The 19,406-nt window shown below is 39.7% G+C and overlaps 1 protein-coding gene across 3 annotated transcripts in view; it reads right to left on the bottom strand.

Moving 5' to 3' along the window:
- Positions 1-1,320: 1,320 nt before the first annotated feature.
- Positions 1,321-19,406, bottom strand: part of LOC104217368 (BTB/POZ domain-containing protein FBL11) — a 55,456-nt gene continuing 37,370 nt past the window's right edge. For all 3 annotated transcript variants that reach the window (XM_070165074.1, XM_070165073.1, XM_070165072.1), the window contains 8 exons: positions 16,905-17,050; positions 15,701-16,048; positions 13,995-14,238; positions 11,012-11,067; positions 9,771-9,851; positions 3,397-3,441; positions 3,251-3,319; positions 1,321-2,016 (listed from right to left, as the gene is read on the bottom strand). In XM_070165074.1, the coding sequence (XP_070021175.1) occupies positions 1,843-2,016; positions 3,251-3,319; positions 3,397-3,441; positions 9,771-9,851; positions 11,012-11,067; positions 13,995-14,238; positions 15,701-16,048; positions 16,905-17,050 (1,163 nt within the window). In that variant the 3' untranslated portion in view covers positions 1,321-1,842. The remainder of the gene's footprint in view (positions 2,017-3,250; positions 3,320-3,396; positions 3,442-9,770; positions 9,852-11,011; positions 11,068-13,994; positions 14,239-15,700; positions 16,049-16,904; positions 17,051-19,406) is intronic.

Here is a 19,406-nt window from a genome sequence, read left to right as displayed (position 1 = left end):
CGAGCTTTATTCAACAAAAGAAAATGGGATTGACGGAGTATCGGAGACCCAATTCTTGTTTTTTGGTGTATTGTAGCATGGAAGAACGTAACATACCATTTGTATGAAATGTTTACGTGGATCTGCAGATAATCATTCCTCTTTTTCGTACTGTGTCGATGATTGATATGGATGACTACTAATAATATGGAGCCAGTGCTTATGCTTTATATGTAATATGTATCCAAGGTATTCTCAGATGGTAGCCTACGATGTCACTAATCTTTTGCTCCTAGAACCCAGTTCATCAGGATGGACGCTCTAATTAGTTTCTTTGATTTTGGTGTTTCTTCTGCAGTCAATCTTATCATTACGGCCACGGCCCTCCAGTTCATACAGGGGCAAATATATACCAACAGTACAATTTTTTTTAAAATAGCAGTTTACATTGTTTGAAAATTTAATCCACTTCTTAATTAATACTCCTCATCTACGTAAGTGTGCGTGCATGGGTGTATATACCATATCAAATTGTAACGTATGCTGTATAAACTCCAACAAAAGCGCTCAGTTTAACTAAGCACTGGAAGAAATAATACCAAGACACTTGGGTCGTTTGTTTGAGAAACAAGTTATCCCATGATTAATTATTTCGGGATTAGTTATCCCACCCTCCTACATGGATAAAAAATACTACAATCTCGGGATAACTAATCCCGAGATTAGTTATACCACGATTTTTTTCTATCCTAACATGGAATAAACTCATCTCAAATTTAATTTCGGAATTAATTATCCCTTATTCCTCGTACTAAAGTTCTCTTTTACGCCCAAAAATAGTAAAGGAAGGAAGAATGATAGGAAGAATAGTGTGCAATTTAATACTCCCCTGATCCACTTTAAGTAATTTTTTTGATATTTTTTTTGTGGTCCACAATATTTAATATTTTCAAATATTAAGAAGGAATTAACTTTTTCTTTCCTAAGTTGCCCTTGAAGTAAAGAGCAATGAGCAAATTAAGGTTAATATGGTTAATTTTATTAATAATTAATGCTAAAAGATGAATTCTTAATGTGTGAAAAGAGCAAAAAAATTATTTAAAGTGGACCGGAGGGAGCATAGTGATAACTAATAAGGGAAACGTAAGAGGATATAAGGTGAGCACCGAGCTAAGGGGGAAAACTCTGAACAAAAGAAATGAACCATTTAAAGTAAAGGGCAAACACTCTGGGGATGTAGAGATTATATCTTTTTTGCCAATGGTGAGAACAGCATTTTCTAACTCATCCCGCCTATTCTTCTTCTTCCATTAAATTCCATAAATAAAAGAACGTTAAATGTAGACAAGTCAACCTACTTTCTCATACAAGTTAATTTAATAAAGAATATTGGACAAGTGATATCCTTAAACTTAGAGGTCTTCCTCCTTAACCAATCCTCTGAAAAAGTAATGTCGTGAAACAATACATAGATCGTCAAATGCATTGTGCATGGCGGGTAAAACTAAACCTCACCCTCACCCCCACCCCCACCCCCACCCCACACAAGAAAAAGGAACCCAAAATATTAAGGCGAGACCGGTTGCAGACTTGCAGGAATAATCTAATATGTTGGTTTCACAAGTGCTAATGTGTTTCCGCGTTCTGTGTTAAACCAAACTGAGGCACCTTTAAAACTTAATAAAAAGGTTACAACAGACCAAGAGTACCAAGTATTGCATTAGGAGCTCAAACTCCTAATATTTTCAGGCAGAAGTCTCCACGAGCCCAGTAATACGACTTGACTGCTTTGCTAACCATTGCTTCATTCCAATAAATGTGCATACGCTCAAGACGCCACATTAACATTCCTCACTATAATTGCTATAATCTTTCCTTGACAACAGTTCTCGAGAGTTTCTCACTGTCCCATGTCAATATCAAAGTTTCTGCATGCACTGGAGTTGTGCAAGGCCCAGATTTCATGGAATCTAAAGTGCGCCTTTTTAAATTGCATCTTGCTATTTTCACAATGCTTAAGAAACGCCTGTCAGTAAACTGAACCAGAAATACAAATATCAGGACACCATTATAGAGGCTATGCAGATTACTAAGGACTTCTTGCAATCATATATGTGAAGCAATACCAGAATATGAGGTTATAGAATAAATATAATGACACCAAGCACTACTCTAGAGTCTAGACACTGAAAAGAAGATTCATTTGAACCACTTTAGTCATGAATATGCAAGAAGCTGAAGAGTAATATAACTATTGCGGCTGCAAAAAGGATTAACATTGGAAAAATAATTTTGAGAAAGAAAGGGGTCTGAATATGTACATTAGAGCAATATAAGAGCCGAGGGTGGCCCTTCCATAAAGCAAGTAAAGCAACCGCTTTAGGGCCCATAAATATGGGGCCTCATTTTTTGTTATACCCAATAGACTCTATATAAGTTTAAAAAAGAGTTCAGTAAAGTGAAAATTTTTGATTTCTTTCTTTAACAAATATAGAGAGAAGAATTTGCAACTGCTATGATTTCTACCAAGGAAATTACACTTGAAATGAATATCGAACCCGAATTTCGTAAGAAATATGTGATATATAGGAAGTAACAATTTGATGCGAATGTTGATAATAAAATCTCAAAATCTTTCGAAGAGTCCTTTAGAGTTGATTACTTCCACTTCAAAATAGATTTGAACAATTCGAAATATATGAAAATATTTTTGGTTTTCTATTTGGCAATATAAACTAAGATCACTAGATGTTGGAAATTTGAAAAAATATTGCGTTAATCTTGAATGTTCCTTAAAGCATAATAATCAATTCAATATTGATGGTTTAAATTTATTTTCTGAATTAAATTTTTTAAGGAAAATAGTACAATTAGAAGATAGCAGTTTAAGGGATACACTTAATCAAATAAAAATATTTAATTCTTTTCCAAATGCCTAAATTACTTATGAAATAATGTTCATAACTCATGTTACCGTTGCTTCAGCGGAAAGATGTTTTCAAAATTAAAATTGATAAAATTTTACCTAATAACAACAATGTCATAAGAAAGGTTAAATGGATTAGCTATATTGTCAATTGGGAAATACTTATTAGGAGTTATTGATTATAAGAAAATTATTAATAACTTTGTATCTAAGAAAAGCTAAAAAAATAGACTTCAAATAAATAATAACAAAAATTAAAAATTTAAGGCCCCTCGTAAAGTTTGGCTTTAGGCCACAAAATTCATCGGGCCCCCCTGATAAGAGCATAATGGTCAGAATTCTTACATCTGGAAGATCAAAGTCACCATCCTTTGCATCGCAGACATCAAGTGCTACCTTCCGAAGCAGTGGCATCTAATTGCATAAGAAACATTATTACGACAACTTAAGGTTCATGTCTTTGAAGAGAAAAACACATTATCTGTGCTTACCCTTGAAGCGGCACGGATAATAAAATTTTTGTCTATTCCAAGGCCCTATCATTCAAAAGTTGAACTTCAGTTCAGTAGCAACATTTATGTAAGAACCTCTTCAGCGAGAGCATATAGTTATCTCACATAATAATAAAATCATGGCGACCATATCATTTCAGCCACCCTAAAACATCCCTAAGTTTGTACATTGTCAAATAGTGGGATTAGATTCGCTCAGACTTTCTAGAAGTCCTCACGCATAGAACAAAAAGGCAAAAAGTATCAGATTTAAGTTTATATCATATTTAATGTGCCCTTTGGAAGAAGTTTTCAAATTCCAACACTCTTCTTCCTACGTCAAGCTTTCGATGGACTTCCCAACCCTCTTCTTCTTCCTAAGACTCCACCACCCCCACCAAGATATGCTTCCCGCGTCCAAACCCCAGTAAAGTCCGCCGGTATCTGACATCTCACGCGCCGGATTTTCCGGCGAGATCTAGCCACGCGCCGGCGCGTGTGGCATCTTCCGATGACTTTTTCAATTTTCTTTCTTCTGACATCCTCTTCTCGAGGCTTTTACGAGCCTTCCCGTCTCAGTTTCACCAAAATCCGACGACTTTTTCTTTTTTCCGGCCATTAAACACCAGAATCCGGCGTCTGTTTCCGTTGTTCAGTACCAGAAAAGCTCTTCCCTTCCTATGTTCTGTTTTCCACCCACTGTGACTATTGATTTTTCTAACCTTTGAGGTTTTTCCGGTCATTTCTCACCTCTTTTTTTGGGACAGCCGCATCTAGAATATGATGGATTCTACAGAGAAACTCCTACTTCTCTCTAGAATCTACAAAACTGGAAAACATGTCTTTCGTCAAAGTTGCCTCTTGGCCAACCCTAGAACTTGGGGGAAGACGCCATCGAAAGCTTGACGTAGGGCAAGAGCCGCATTTCTCGCTATCTGAGGAGCACACTCTCATGTGCAAGGGCTTCTTGAGATCTTGTCTGATTGGGTCTTTCTCCAAATGGGTTGGTTCTCCGGAGGCTGTTAGGAACTGGGCAGCAGGGGCATGAAACTTCAAGGACGGGCTGAAAATATTGCAACTGGGGGACACACAATATCTCTTACGCTTTGTCGACGAGTCTCAAGCTTCCGAAATTCTTGTAAGAGGAAATAGGTGGTTCGATGGGAACTTCTTAAAGCTAGACAGATGGGTGGAGCACGATGGGTGTCTAGACCCTCGTTTCACCGACGAATCATTGGTGGTCAACATGGTGGGTCTCCTGGTGCATCTTTGGTGTCTTGAATTATTCAAGAAGATTGGGGATATCTGTGGGGGTTTTATTGATGTCACTTGCGGCTTACACGATCTCTCACGAGTGAGGATTGTGGTGAGGAAAGGGGGCAAAATCCCTGTCTCCACTGTAGTGAAAGATGGCTACTTAAGTTATAGGGTTTGGTTGAGTCCTGAATTTCGCCCTATCTTTATGCCTAAGATAGTGGCGGAAGAAAAGGGAAGGTCAAATAGAAGGGAGAGGTGGGGAAATTAGTCTCTGAGGAGAGGGGAGGGCTCACCGGATCAGTGGACTAAGCCGGAGTCAGACGTTAGATCGAGAAGAGACGGGAGGTTTGATTTTGGGAGAAGAAGACAAAATTTCAACAGGAGTAAAAGACGTGAATGGGTTAGTGATGCGGGCTGGAAAGGCAGAATGGGTCAGTCCTCTTCTAATTATCCTAGGGCCAAGTAAGATTTCAGCAAGTATAGGCCTGGGCCTCCTCACATAGGCCCAACAACTTTTCCCAATTCTATTAGAATTGATCTAAGGGGCCCAAATTATTTCAAGTTGCGTCTGATAAGGCTCCTAAGCATATGGGAACAGTCGTTCTTCCTTCTTCTGCCAATGGTGCTACACACAGTGGTATTTCTTCACCGAGCTCTACTGACCTGCGCCCCTCTTCGATGGCCGCTGCTTCAGGGGCAGCACCGGCTATAGATGGTGTTGTTATTCCATGGCCTCCCTCCTCTGATGGGCCCTGCTCCATCGCTCCCTCAGCTGCTCCTGGGCTTAGTTGTATTGAGGCTACACTTCAAGCTTGTTCTTCTTCGGGGAAGATTGTTGAGCATGCACCAACTGATGTTAGTGCCGGACCAGTACTCCCAGTTAAGATGCCGCCAAGGGTTCCATGCTCTCCTCCTTCAGGCTACCCTACTGGTGTTTCTGGTCATTCCTATAACAGCGGGGTGCTTATTTCAGAGGTTGATACCCCTCAAGGAAATGGTGAGATCCTTTCGGTATCTAAAGTTTCTATTGCTAGCAATGCTATGGTCTTGTATTCCTCCGGAAGGAGCAAGGAAAGGGTTCATATAGAAGACGCCTGTCCAATTTCCTCACGGATGGGAGGAGGGGATATGTCTTTCTGGATGGAGGATAAACTACTAAACTATGGGAAGTTTCTAGGTGTTACTTTTGAAGGGAAGGAAGATAGGGTGTTAGAACTGTTGAGGGAGATTGAGCAACAATCTTTTAATGATGGTGCAGGGAGAGAGTTGGGTCTGGGTCAAGGTGTTACGCAAAATAATTTAGGGGATGTAGTGGTGTACCAGAGAAGGGGCCGGATGTGTAACAGGGAGGAAGGGAGCTCGATTAGAGGGGGTAGGGAGAAGGGGGATATTGTTTCTTATGGAACTTAAGATTCTTTCATGGAATGTGAGGGGGATGAATGACCCAAACAAAAGGGCCATCACCAAAGTGGGAGTTTGAGAGGGGGTGCTAACCTAGTTTGCTTTCAGGAGACAAAAATGGAAGTTGTGTCGGATGTGATTGTGAGGAGTGTCTGGGGAGGTAGTTGGGTAAAATATGACTGAGTTCCAGCAGCGGGAAGTGCCGGGGGAATTCTTCTAATGCGGGATGATAGAAGCTTGGAGGTAAAGGAAATTAAGATAGGAATTTTTTCTTTAGCAGCTCTTATCAAAGATAGAGTGAGGGGGGGGTGGAGTGGGGATTTGGGGGAGTGTACGAACTGGTAGGAGAAGGGTCCAAGGTATTCTTCTGGGAGGAACTGGCCAATATGATGGGGGAATGGGATATTCCATGGGTTCTAGGGGGAGACTTTAACACTATTAGATTCCCGGAGGAGAGATTAGGGTGAAGTCTGATTTCGAGGGCCATGGAGGAGTTTTCTGACTTCATCAATGATCACTTTCTCATTGATCTTCCTCTGTCAGTGGAAAGGTTTACTTGGGCCAGCGCAGAGGATTCCAACTCAAGGTTTAGACTTGATAGATTTCTGATATCACCCTCGTGGGATGAGCTGGTGCCGAATATGCTGCAAATTCCTTTACCCAGGCTGACTTCGGATCATTTGCCTATCTTGCTAGATGGATGCAGAGGGAGGGGGTGCGTGCTCCCTTCCGATTCGAGAACATGTGGTTGAAGGTGCCAGGATTTGGTGACAAGGTGAAAGAATGGTGGACAAGTTACGGGGTATCAGGGACACCTTCATTCCGTCTTTCGAAGAAACTTAAATTGCTTAAGGGAGATATTATTAGGTGGAATAAGGAGGTTTTTGGGAGGGTAGAGGTTAAAATGAGGGAGGGCGAGGGAGTTAGATGAATCTGAGAAAGAGAGATTGGGGGAGGTTAAGAGGGAAATAGTCGAGTTAGCAATAGCTCAGGAGACTAGCTGGCAGCAAAAATCGAGGGCGCTATAGTTAAAGGAGGGGGATTCGAATACCAAATTTTCCATAGGGTGGCGGTTGCAAATCGAAGGAGAAACTTCATATAGTCCTTAGTTGTGGATGGGGTGAGGATTGAGGGAGCGGAGGAGGTAAAAGGGGCAATAATGAGGTTTTACGAGAACTTATACAAAGAGGAAGTTAGTTGGAGGTCGACTTTGGGGTAATAGAGTTTAACCACATAGGGGAGGGAGACAGTGAGTGGCTAGAAAGGGCTTTCGAGGAGGAAGAGGTGCACGAGGCTGTGTCGAGTTGTGCTAGTGATAAGGGCCCCGGCCCTGATGGTTTCTCCTTGGCCTTCTTCCAACTCTGTTGGGACACTATCAAGGGGGAGTTGATGGAAACCATTGAATACTTCTATGTGAATGGTGTTTTCGAGAGAAGTATCAATGCTATTTTTACTACTATTGTGCCTAAGAAAGAAGGTGCATCTTGTATCAGAGACTACATGCCTATTAGTCTCGTGGGAAGCATTTACAAGATTATTTCTAAAGTGCTTTCCAACAGACTCAAGAAGGTTCTTGACGTGTCCGTTTCGTCATCCCAGCATGCGTTTGTGGAAGGTAAGCAGATCCTGGATGCCGCTTTGGTGGCAAATGAACTTGTAGACTCCAAAAGGAAAAATAGAGATCCCGACTTACTATGCAAGTTGGACCTTGAGAAGGCTTTCGACCATGTCAATTAGGAGTTCCAAGATTTCATTATGATGCGGATGGGGTTTGGGGCAAGATGGAGGGGATGGATCAAGTTTTGCATTTCCTCAGTCGGATTCTCTGTCCTGGTCAATGGTAGCCTGTGTGGTTTCTTTGGCAGCTCCAGGGGTCTCACGCAAGGAGACCCCCTATCCTCCATGCTATTCATTCTAGTGATGGATGCTCTGAGTAAAATGATGGATCGTGCGGCGGCCGGAGGCTTCTTGAGAGGATTCTCAGCTCCGATCGGGGTGCCCAGTGCCCGAAGAGTCTCTCATTTGCTTTTTGCGGATGACACCCTGATTTTCTGTGATGCCGATATGGATCAGTTGACCTACCTGAAGCAGGTCCTGCAGTGGTTTCAGATAGTATCAGGTCTCAAAATCAACCTCGGCAAGTGTGAGAGTTTCCCGGTGGGTGATGTTGCTAACATTGATGCTTTGTCTTATGTTCTTAGACGTAAGGTGGGCTCCCTTCCCACTACTTACTTGGGTCTCCCATTGGGCGTTTCGCATAAGGATACTATGGTTTGGAATCCAGTGATCGAAAGGGTTGAAAAAGGATTAGCAGGCTGGCAGAAACGGTACTTGTCAGAAGGCGGAAAGGAAGTGCTTATCAAAAGCATCTTATCGAGTATGCCCACCTATTACCTGTCTCTGTTGCAAGCTCCTGTGAGAATCACAGAAAAACTGGAGCGGCTTTAAAGGAATTTTCTTTGGGATGCAGCAGATGGAACTAGAAAGTATCATCTAGTGAATTGGCAGACAGTCACTTCCCCAAAGAAGTGGAGTGGACTTGGATTAAAAGATCTTAGGGTATTCAACAGAGCTTTGTTGGGAAAATAGCTGTGGAGATTCGGGATAGAAGAGCATGCTTTATGGAGGGAGGTCATAGTAGAAAAGTACGATTCCGCGGGAGGGGGTTGGAGGACCAAGGCAATCACAACACCTTTCGGGTGTGGCATGTGGAGGAGTATCATGAAGAATTGGGAATCTTTCGGTGGTAACATTACTTACAGGGTGAGAGATGGAAGGAGACTCAGCTTTTGGAATCATAGGTGGTGTGGAGAGGAAACTCTGAGGGTTTCAGAGTTTCAAACTAGAATGAATTGATGGTCCAACAGATTCGTAAGGAACATGAAGGGGGCTAGTATGGGACCTCTCATTTAGAAGGAACATGCAAGATTGGGAGACTGCGGAGCTCTAAGATTTATTGACACCGCTATATGGGCAAGACAGACCCCAGCCATTTTGTGATTCTTGGAGATGGGGTTTACGTGGCGATGGTTTGTTCACCATAAAGTCCTTTTACCAGAGTATGTTGGTGAGAGAGGAGGCCTCTTTTCCATACTCCTCGATCTGGATTCCTAAGGCACCCACGAAGGTGTGCTTTTTTGCATGTCTAGCGGCGAGGGGAGTAATTTTGACTGCTGAGAATTTGCGAAAGAGAGGAATTACACTTGTTGCATTGCCCTGTGTCCTCGGCTTCGTGGAGGGTGATCCTGAACCTTTTTGGTGTTCAATGGGTGATGCCAAGCACCGTAAAGGAAATGTTATATAGTTGGGCAGGTTTCCCTAGAAGAAGAAAGCAAAAGGCGTGGAAGTTCGCCCCGCTAGCTCTCATGTGGATAGTTTGGGGGAGAGAAATAGGAGAGCTTTTGAGGGGATTGAGTCTATTTTTTCACATCTAAAGAATAGTCTTTTATCTTTGATCGCTTTTTGGTGCACTCATATAGCCCCTACTTGTATAGAAGATTGGACGTCTTTTGTAGAGAATCATGTTCTGATGTAAATTCTCTACTTTTTGGTATACTTCCTGTATACGGGAGTTTTCTCCCTTTTGATTAATACAATTTACCTTATCAAAAAAAAATGTGCGCTTTGGAATTTATTATCCAGTATTATTGATGCTCCCCCATTTGATTTTTATTTGATCTACAGAAGTGCAGGACATTCAATAGTTGAAGACTTACATTATGACGTAGTAAAAGATCTTCAAGTGCTTGACAATTCATAAGCGAAGTGACCCCTTTGGCAGTTACTTCACCACAGTCCTAAACAAAGATTAGACCAAATGAAATTGTGAGAGAACAGAGGCAACTAAATTACATTTCCTGAGGAAATAAACAAAATAAGTACCAAACCGTTTGGCTCAAAGATCCTAGTGCAACAAGTCACAAATAACGCACGAAAAGACTTAAGTTTGAAAACTTTTTGGGTCGGGAATCTAATCTAATCTATATCTAGGAAGTCTGAAAATGAAACTAGCTATATATTCTATCACCTGGAGTTTCAAAATAACTAACAGGAAAAAACAAAATGTGATATGAAATCGAACTCATTAACTAAATGCTTCTGAGAAAACAAAATTACGAATGAAATCAGACTCATTAAATAAATGCTTCTTATGCATCAGACCTCCGTAACTGATATAGGACATTATGTTCCGGCTTTAGAAGCCTAGATCCAGAAACAGTTGATCTAAAATTGTCAGGCTGTAGTTTTAAGATGGTTTAGGTCTGTCTGTGCCAACTAATTTAAGAGATAGTGATCTCAGGTAAATTACACTTCTCGTTGACAGTTTGATACTATTTCTAAGTAGTGGATTGCCTGCCTGCTAAACCTCTGTGCACACATTGATCAAAGTGCTTGAGCTCTCTATTTTATCTTTTTTCTTGATTTTGCAGCAATTTTACTTAGGAGCATCTTAATTTTTATACCAGGTATTGTATGAGACACTTGCATTGTTAAGCATCCAACTTCATAGAAATTCTGATCTCTGGTAATTCTCTTTGTGGTACTACAGTTGATACCGAATTCTGTACTTGACAATGGATACATGGCTTAATAGGCATCCATTGACTAATGCTTCTCTCTGCTTTTCACCCATGGGATCTTCAGATTCCTACCGTATATGCATCTCTTCTAAAAATAACCTTTTTTCTTTTGTTAGAAATGTTGTTAACAGGTCGCGAAACTTAAGTTGCAACAATTGCATGTGAAGAAATATTTATAAAAGAATACACCTAACATGCTAGTATAGTTCCCCCCCCCCCACAGAAGTCATTAGAAAGCTGTACCATTTAAGAATCCTATCACCTAGGCAAATTTAAACAAAAGATTATTCTTTCTTCAGCTTGAAGAATTAGAAATTTAAAAAAGAAACATGAAAAGCAGGTATACAACAAGTGGAGTGACAGTAGCAATGGCAAACCTCTAAATGAAGAGAGATCAACCCTGGCCAACCATTTGAAATAGTATCTTGCGACTCTGCAAAGAAACATTATAAGTTCATAAAACCAGGATTTTCATCGCAAAGATTCCAATATATGAGAACAACAGGAAATTTCAAAGTTGCGCAAGCTATCATGGCATTAAAAAAAAGGGGCAGCCCGGTGCACGAAGCATCCCACATTCACATAGGATCCGGGGAAGGGCCGCTCCCCAAGGGGTGTGATGCGGACAGCCCACCCTAATGCAAGCATCAGTGGTGATTGATTTTTTCGCAAAAATCATACTTAAACTATGGCTCAAACCAAGGGTACATCCTTGTCTTATCTTAGTAAACAAAAACCATCCTTATACTATTTAAAAAGATGCAAGAATCATCCTACCATTAAATTTTATCACAAAAACTAACAGCATCGTCAAAAAACCATGTCCATCACGTGCCTTTTCCCCTCAATTTTCCAATATTGTCCCTCCTGCCCAATCGACTTTTCTAAGAACGTGCTGACCATCTTCTTTTTCCTTCTTAATTTTTGTTTCCTCCCTTTCTTTCTTCTTCTTCTTCAAGAAAGCTAGTAGGATGAACTAGCTGCTGCTTATTTCTTCTTAAAAGTTGCTGCTATTTAATGAACAAAAATGGCCTACACTGAAATAACTTCTCCTTAAGTTGTCTTCTTATAACAAGCTGATGATAACAAGAGATTGGCACGACCTTGAGGTGGAAGTGCATTATGATCATGTAAAATCTTATATTTGTGCCGAGCTTTGATGAGGGTGCCGATTCTCTTTGTGTCAATTTTATTAGACTACCTATAAATGAGAAAAATTAAAAGGTTCTAGCTCTAAATCAAGAACCTGAAAGTCTGAAACTAGATTAGTCCTCTTCCATTTGTCGGAGTGAGTGGTTTCACAATAGTTGAGCTAAACCGAAGTTGGAGTCACATTTTAAAAACAAACCTTGCATTATCACCTCAAATGAAAGATAAAATATCAAAATTTACTGTACGTGCAGTGAAATACATGCTGCTGCTTAGAAAGTCAAAACTCTTCCACTATTTTTAAAAGCTTTGCACTTTCCTCTCCAAAAGGAAGTTAGCAAGAAATAGTATAGCATGAGATCGGAGAGTTCCAACTATCATACCATAGTTGGGTGTGAAGTTCATATGGAAAGAAACTTCTAGTTTTGAAGTCTTAGTCCTTTTTGGCAAAAGTGGAAGACGATTGGGTAGGAGGGACAATATTGGAAAATTGAGGGGAAAAGGCACGTGATGGACATGGTCTTTTGATGATGCTGTTAGTTTTTGTGATAAAATTTAACGGAAGGATATTCTTGCAACTTTTTAAATAGTATAAGGATGGTTTTTTTTTACTAGAATAAGACAAGGATGTACCCTTGCTTTGAGCCATAATTTAAGGATGATTTTTGCCAAAAACACGTGGTGATTCCACGGCTCTAACCCGTGACCTATAGGTCAAACGGAGACAACTTTACCATTGCTCCAAGGCATTAAACTTATTAACCATACTTTAAAACTTTGTGAAAGAGGGATAGAGTGTAAGCTTAGGAACACTAGAAGAGTGACTAAGAACCAGTTTTGTTTTATGCTTGGTAGATCTATAATAGAGTTTATATTCTTGCTAAAAAAATTGATGGAAGTTTATAGGGAGAAGAAGGAAGATCCACGCATTATATTTATTGATCTAGGGCAAGAACATCATAAAATGTCAAAGAAATGTCCTTTGGTGGATATTGGAGAAGAATTGAATCCATATTAAATAAAATATATAAAGAATAAGAACGAAGAAGCAATCACTAGTGTCAAAAATTAGGAAATTATTAATATAACAAGAGCCCTTTCCTTGTAAATTTTGGAAAGGTTTAGAATCCTTAGAATTGAGTACTTAGGAATAGAAATTACTTTCCTTTCTTTTTTTGGATTACTAGTAGACTTTTTTTTTTGATATGGTAATTTGCTCCCATAGTGACTCAAACCCACAACCTTACGGTTGGAGGTGGAGATGCTTTCCACTTGAGTTATGATCTCTTGTCTGGATTACTTGTAAACTATACTCAAAGCCCAATGTCGTTGGGGGAATAGTCAAGCAATTCAATTCCTAACATCTCTTAGTTTCTCATTCTTTAGACCAAGTATAAGAACAGTGATAGTAGAAACAACGGAGTTTCCCCTAACCATAGGCTTACACCATTTATTTGCATTTAGCCCGTAATTATTTACCCCAAGTATGAATGCACTAACAATATACAAGATCAGTCCCTATGATGTATGCTATTTGCAAACAATATTGTGTTAATTGGCGAAATTAGAGACGGTGTCATTAAACTTGAAAATTGGAGATACTTTCTAGAGAGTGAGGATTTAGTTAGGATAAGCACAAGATAGAATATATGCACCACATGATTAGCCAACATAAAAAAATAAAGTTGAGGTGAGATAAGACAGGATTGCAGTTAAAAGGGATGAGGTACACCTAAAATCACATGGAAGAAAGTTGTTTCAAAAGACCGACAATCTTTTCGAACCTAGGTAGACTTAGTGAAAATAAAGGCACAAAGGACGAAAAGGACCCACGTAAGCAATACCAACTAGTTCGGAGTAAGGCTTAATCATGTTGGTACACTTACTTTGGGTCCAATGTTTGTTAGGAGTCTTTTAGTGTTGTTAGAGATTCGTATGCCTGTAAAAAAAGCAGAGAACTTCTAGTGCTAGAGAACCCAAACATTTTGACATAAGATTGACAAGATAAATGGAGTAACATGGATAGCGAGGATTCATATAGCCGACTCTAACTAGCTTGGGATTGAGGCATAGATGTTCTTATTGTCTAATTGATCTGGAGAATAAGAACAGAAAAATGGATTTGTTTGTTACAACTGGATGAACCTCAGACACAGGAGAATTTTCCAATCATAAAAATTCAAACATGATGTTCTTGAGAGTAGTGCAAACCTGAATTAAGACGTCTGCATCCCAGCAGAGAAAGCTCAGTTATGTTCATGCAATTCTGAGCAAGGGTAAGTAAATCATCATTGGTCATCTGTGCTGTTACTCTTTCAAGCTTCAATTTCCTCAAACACGGTGCACTGAACTGGAAGCTTAGTGAGGAAATCTCACCAAAGCAATAGCAAAGAGCTAACACTTGCAAGTTTTTTAAGGTCTCCAAGATATTTCTTACAACAGAATCAGATATTACCTGTTAAGATCAGTAATACTAAGTAGGCAACACTGATTTCAAGCACTAGTCTGAAATACACATTATTTAAGTCTCGAACAAGATAAATTACATTAGCAACCGAAGTTAGATTTCCAGGCACAAGAAGGTAAAGTAGATCGTGTTAACAACTGGATGCCCTATTTTTCTATGCTCAATGAAATGAATAATTGACACTCTCAATCCATACAAACCTACGTATAGTCAGATATAAATGTGTATGTTAGATTTTGTAAGTAACAAGTTTGGAGAGAAAAATCTCACAGCACTATTGTATCCTGATAAGTCCCATTATTGCAAGTTAACTTTATAAAATTACCGAAAGTACACTCCCTGTCTGATTTCTTTGTTGGTTTGCTTTTTGATTTCAAAACTTTATAAATTTGTCCACAATTTTTGTTTTTTGATAAGTACATTTGACCACAAATTCTAAAATTATATATTAATTATTAAACAACGACAATATACCCAGCGTATTCCCACATTGTGGGGGTCTAGGGAGGGTAAAGTGTATGCGGACCTTGCCCCTATCTTGTGGAGGTAGAGACGTTATTTCCAAAAGACCCTCAGCTCAAGAAAAATTATACATTAAACATTTTTTAAGATGTAATAATTTATAAAATGAGAGAGTGGTGGCTTTATCAAAGTCTAACTTAAGGACCAGATTTCCAGTCTCGAATAATCTAAGAAATTGTAAGATTCAGAATAGAACTTTCAAAGAACAAAAAAACTATATATAGACAAGTTAGCAAATTCCATACTTTCATTTTATGGAATGATATTAAAAGGTGTCTCTCCAAGCTTTTGAAATCTCAAGTAAAGATGAACAGATTTAGTGAGAAAGAAGAAACCTTTAGTCCAAGCTTTTGAAATCTCAAGTAAAGATGGAACAGATTTAGAGACAAAGAAGAAACCTTTAGTTTCCAAGCCCAGGTAAATAAGTTTCAGACTTGAAACAGGTTGCAGCCCCTCAGCTTAACTTTCAAGGATAAATACCCAAGGGAAAGATAACTTTCATCACACTTCATGTTACTTGAAGGAACCATTGATCATGAAATATACATCATCCATTGTCATTATGGTAAAGAGACTTGAAGGTGGTCCTTATAAACAAATAAAAGAGAGACTTGAAGGTGGTACACTACAAAAAGAGAACTCAAGACAATGAAAAGAGTTCGTGAAAGTATTTGGACATGAGGAACCATGCCTTGGAATAAACATAATAAAAGGCGAAAAAGATTTAGAAATGAGTTGCAAGGATCAACAGCTTTTGTCATTTTCGACAATACAGTTCCGTCATCATATTTCTTTACAATTTAGATGATTGAACACCAGTTCAGGCCCTCAACCCATAAGCTCATTGAACATTGTTCAATTTGCACACAACTAACTGGATCGAGACGAGGGGGAAAAAACTACCAAGAAGTTTATGTAAACACTTTACCTGGAAATAAAGAATCAACGTCTCTAGCCAAGGACAAAAAGTGGGTACCAGCTTGAGCCCATCTTCACCTAAAGATCCACCTAAACCAACAATAAATGTCCTCAACATTTTAATTGCTGGCCGCAGGGCCTCCAGTGAAAAGAATGAGAATCCCCAACCAAGTGAGATTTCCTCCAAATTGCAGGACTTTCCAAGCTCATAATACAATACAGGACAGTTATATGACAAAGCAGGAGAGTTCTCTAGAATATTACTCTCCTCTTTTAATAGATGCCTGCAGCCTCTGGCAATCAAGCACTTTAGATGAGGACTTCTGCGGACAACATGACCCACTGCATGGCAAGAAACCTGAAATTCCAAAGTTTACAATATATTGGTCATACAGACATGTCGTACTGTGCAGATCTTACTCCAGGTGTAAGGCAGAACTTTTCGATTTCATGCTAAACACAAATCATCTGTCATCTGTCATCTGTCTATAAGCATCATTCTACCTCAAAGGCTCCACCCATAGAGTCCAAAGCCCCCAAAAAGTGCTCCCTTCTGGGATACTATAAGTCAGTAAAAGCAAGTGAAAGGCCTTGGCGTCTTTGGCAGTAATCCATGTAGTGGAGAGGGAGTTTAAATGGAGATGTGGAGAGTTTAGTGACATAAAGTACCTAGATGGTTGCTGATTTTAAATATTTTCTTCAAAACGCATGGATCTGAATTTCCAGAAACCTTTAAAAGATTGGTGAAGTTCGATTAAGTCCACTGATCTACTCCAGCTTCTACTTCATCTGTCAACAGATTCACTAGGGCGTATAAAAGTAAGCTAGATATATAAATGTCCTGAAATACATAAGTGTACAGATTTGTGTGGGAACAACCCTTTTAAGAGCTTAAACTGTTAAAGTGGGAAACTTTTTTTCATTTGATTGTGTCTTTGATAGCTCTGTCATGTACCGTCGCCTGTTGGATTCTTTTATACGGGCCAAATACAAAGAAATATTATTATCACTATGGTAGGTCGTGAGATTCAACCAAAGACCTCCACCCTTTCAATTGCTCACCCTAAAAGCTTCAAGCACAGAATTCAACAAGTATTTCCCATGGATTTGCAACAGCTTATTCCCTAGAGCACACTGATAAAATAAAATCCACATCTTTTCCAGAATAACTTGGAGGAAGAAGACTTTAAGTTCATCCAGAATTACTCACAAACCTTAGTATCAGATACATCAAGCATCTCGAGTGACGATCCCGAAAATTTGTAGAGAGAATTGTCGTCAAGCTGAGTTTCCCTCAAACAAAGACTTCTTACTCTATATAATTGAGAGATAAGCTCCAAAAGAGTAATTTCACTGATAGCTGCAAATGAGGAGATTTTTTGAAAATTGAAGTCAAAGATATCAGAAACCACATGGAAGTTGGAAAAGAGGATATAATCATGTCCACAAATGTAATTTCCAGCTTCCTTAACTTACAATGTAGAGCCTTAAGTGAGAAAGCACGGGAGAAAATGTTATTATTAATATTAGTTATTCAATATAATACAAGAGGTCCTATTTATAGCTATAGTCTACAAAGTACATATTACTCTCATTCCAATGTGGGACTACACATAACTAACACTCCCCCTCAAGCCGGTGCATACACATCATATGTACCGAGCTTGTTACACATGTAACTAATACGAGAACCAGTAAGAGACTTAGTGAAAATATCTGCTAGTTAATCATTCGACTTTACAAATTTTGTAACAATAACTTCTGAAAGTATTTTTTCTCTGACAAAGTGACAGTCGATCTCAATGTGTTTAGTCCTCTCATTGAACACCAGATTTGACGCAATATGAAGAGCAGCTTGGTTATCACACACTAGTTCCATCTTGTTGATTTCTCCGAACTTTAACACGTTGAACAACTGCTGGACCCAAACTAACTCACACGTTGCCATAGCCATGGCCCGATATTCGGCTTCGGCGCTAGATCGAGCGACTACATTCTGTTTCTTGCTCTTCTAAGAGACCAAATTACCTCCTACTAGAACACAATATCCAGACGTAGAACGTCTATCAAAAGTTGATCCTGCCCAATCAACATCCGTGTACCCAACAATCTGCTCGTGACCTCGATCCTGGAATAGTAATCATTTGCCTGGAGCTGACTTTATATACTGAAGAATGCGAACAACTGCATCCCAGTGACTATCACAGGGAGAATCCATAAACTGAATTACAACACTCACCGGAAAAGAAATGTCAGGCCTAGTCACTGTGAGGTAATTCAATTTGCCAACCTCCTATATCTCGTGGGGTCTCTAAGAGGCCTCCATGTCCTGGCAGAAGCTTAGCATTCGGATCCATAGGAGAGTCAATAGGTCTGCAACCCATCATTTCAGTCTCCTCAAGAATTTCTAAGGCATACTTCCGCTGTGAAATAACAATACCCGAGCTAGACTGAGCGACCTCAATACCTAGAAAATACTTCAATCTGCCCAAATCCCTAATCTGGAAGTGCTGAAAGAGATGCTGCTTCAGATTAGTAATACCATCCTGATCCTTATCAGTAATAACAATATCATCAACATAAACCACCAGATAAATACACGGATTAGGAGTAGAATGCCGATAAAACACAGAGTGATCAGCCTCACTATGAGTCGTGCCGAACTCCCGAATAATTGTGCTGAACTTACCAAACCAAGCTCGAGGGGACTGTTTCAAACCATATAGTGACTTGCGCAATCTGCATACACAACCACTAAACTCCCCCTGAGCAACAAAACGAGGTGGTTGCTCCATATAAACTTCCTCCTCAAGTTCACCGTGGAGAAAAGCATTCTTAATGTCTAACTGATAAAGAGGCCAATGACGTACAATAGCTATGGACAAAAAGAGACGAGCAAATGCTACTTTAGCCACGGGAGAGAAAGTATCACTATAATCAAGCCCAAAAATCTGAGTATATCCTTTTGCAACAAGGCCTTAAGCCGATCAACCTGGCCATCCGGGCCGACTTTGACTACATAAACCCTATGACAACCAACAATAGACTTACCTGCACGAAGAGAAACAAGCTCCCAAGTGCCACTCGAATGTAAAACAGACATCTCGTCAATCATAGCTTGTCACCATCCTGGATGAGATAACGCCTCACCTGTAGACTTAGGGATAGAAACAGTGGACAAAGAAGATATAAAAGCATAATGAGGTGACGACAAACGATGATAACTTAAACCGACATAGTGGGGATTAGGATTAAGTGTGGATCGTACACCTTTGCGGAGTGCAATTGGTTGACTAAGAGGAGACAAGTCCGTAGTAGGTGCAAAATCTAATGCAGGACGTGAATCACCTGGGTCTGATGCTGGATGTGGACGACAATGATAAGTCAAGAGTGGTGGAGCTGCAGAAGATTGAACTGGATTATGTGGAGGAACTTGAGCTATAGGTGGTGGAACTGAAGCTATAAGTGGTGGAGCTACAACTGGAGCTGTAAGTGGTGGAGCTCGAGATGTAGAGGAAGATGAATGGGAGATAGTGATTGAATCTCCAAAAGATGAAACTGGTAGTACCTCAGAAATATCTAAGTGATTACCTGGACCTGTGAAGTATGATTGGGTTTCAAAGAAAGGTAACATCAACGGACATAAGGTACCGCTGAAGGTCAGAAGAATAGCATCGATACCCTTTTGTGTTCTTGAGTAACCTAGAAATACGCAC

This window comes from Nicotiana sylvestris, chromosome 12, assembly GCF_000393655.2.
Source record: "Nicotiana sylvestris chromosome 12, ASM39365v2, whole genome shotgun sequence".
Taxonomy (NCBI): Eukaryota; Viridiplantae; Streptophyta; class Magnoliopsida; order Solanales; family Solanaceae; genus Nicotiana; species Nicotiana sylvestris.
Note: the sequence above shows the minus strand (reverse complement) of the source record. Positions and strands in the feature narration are given on the sequence as shown.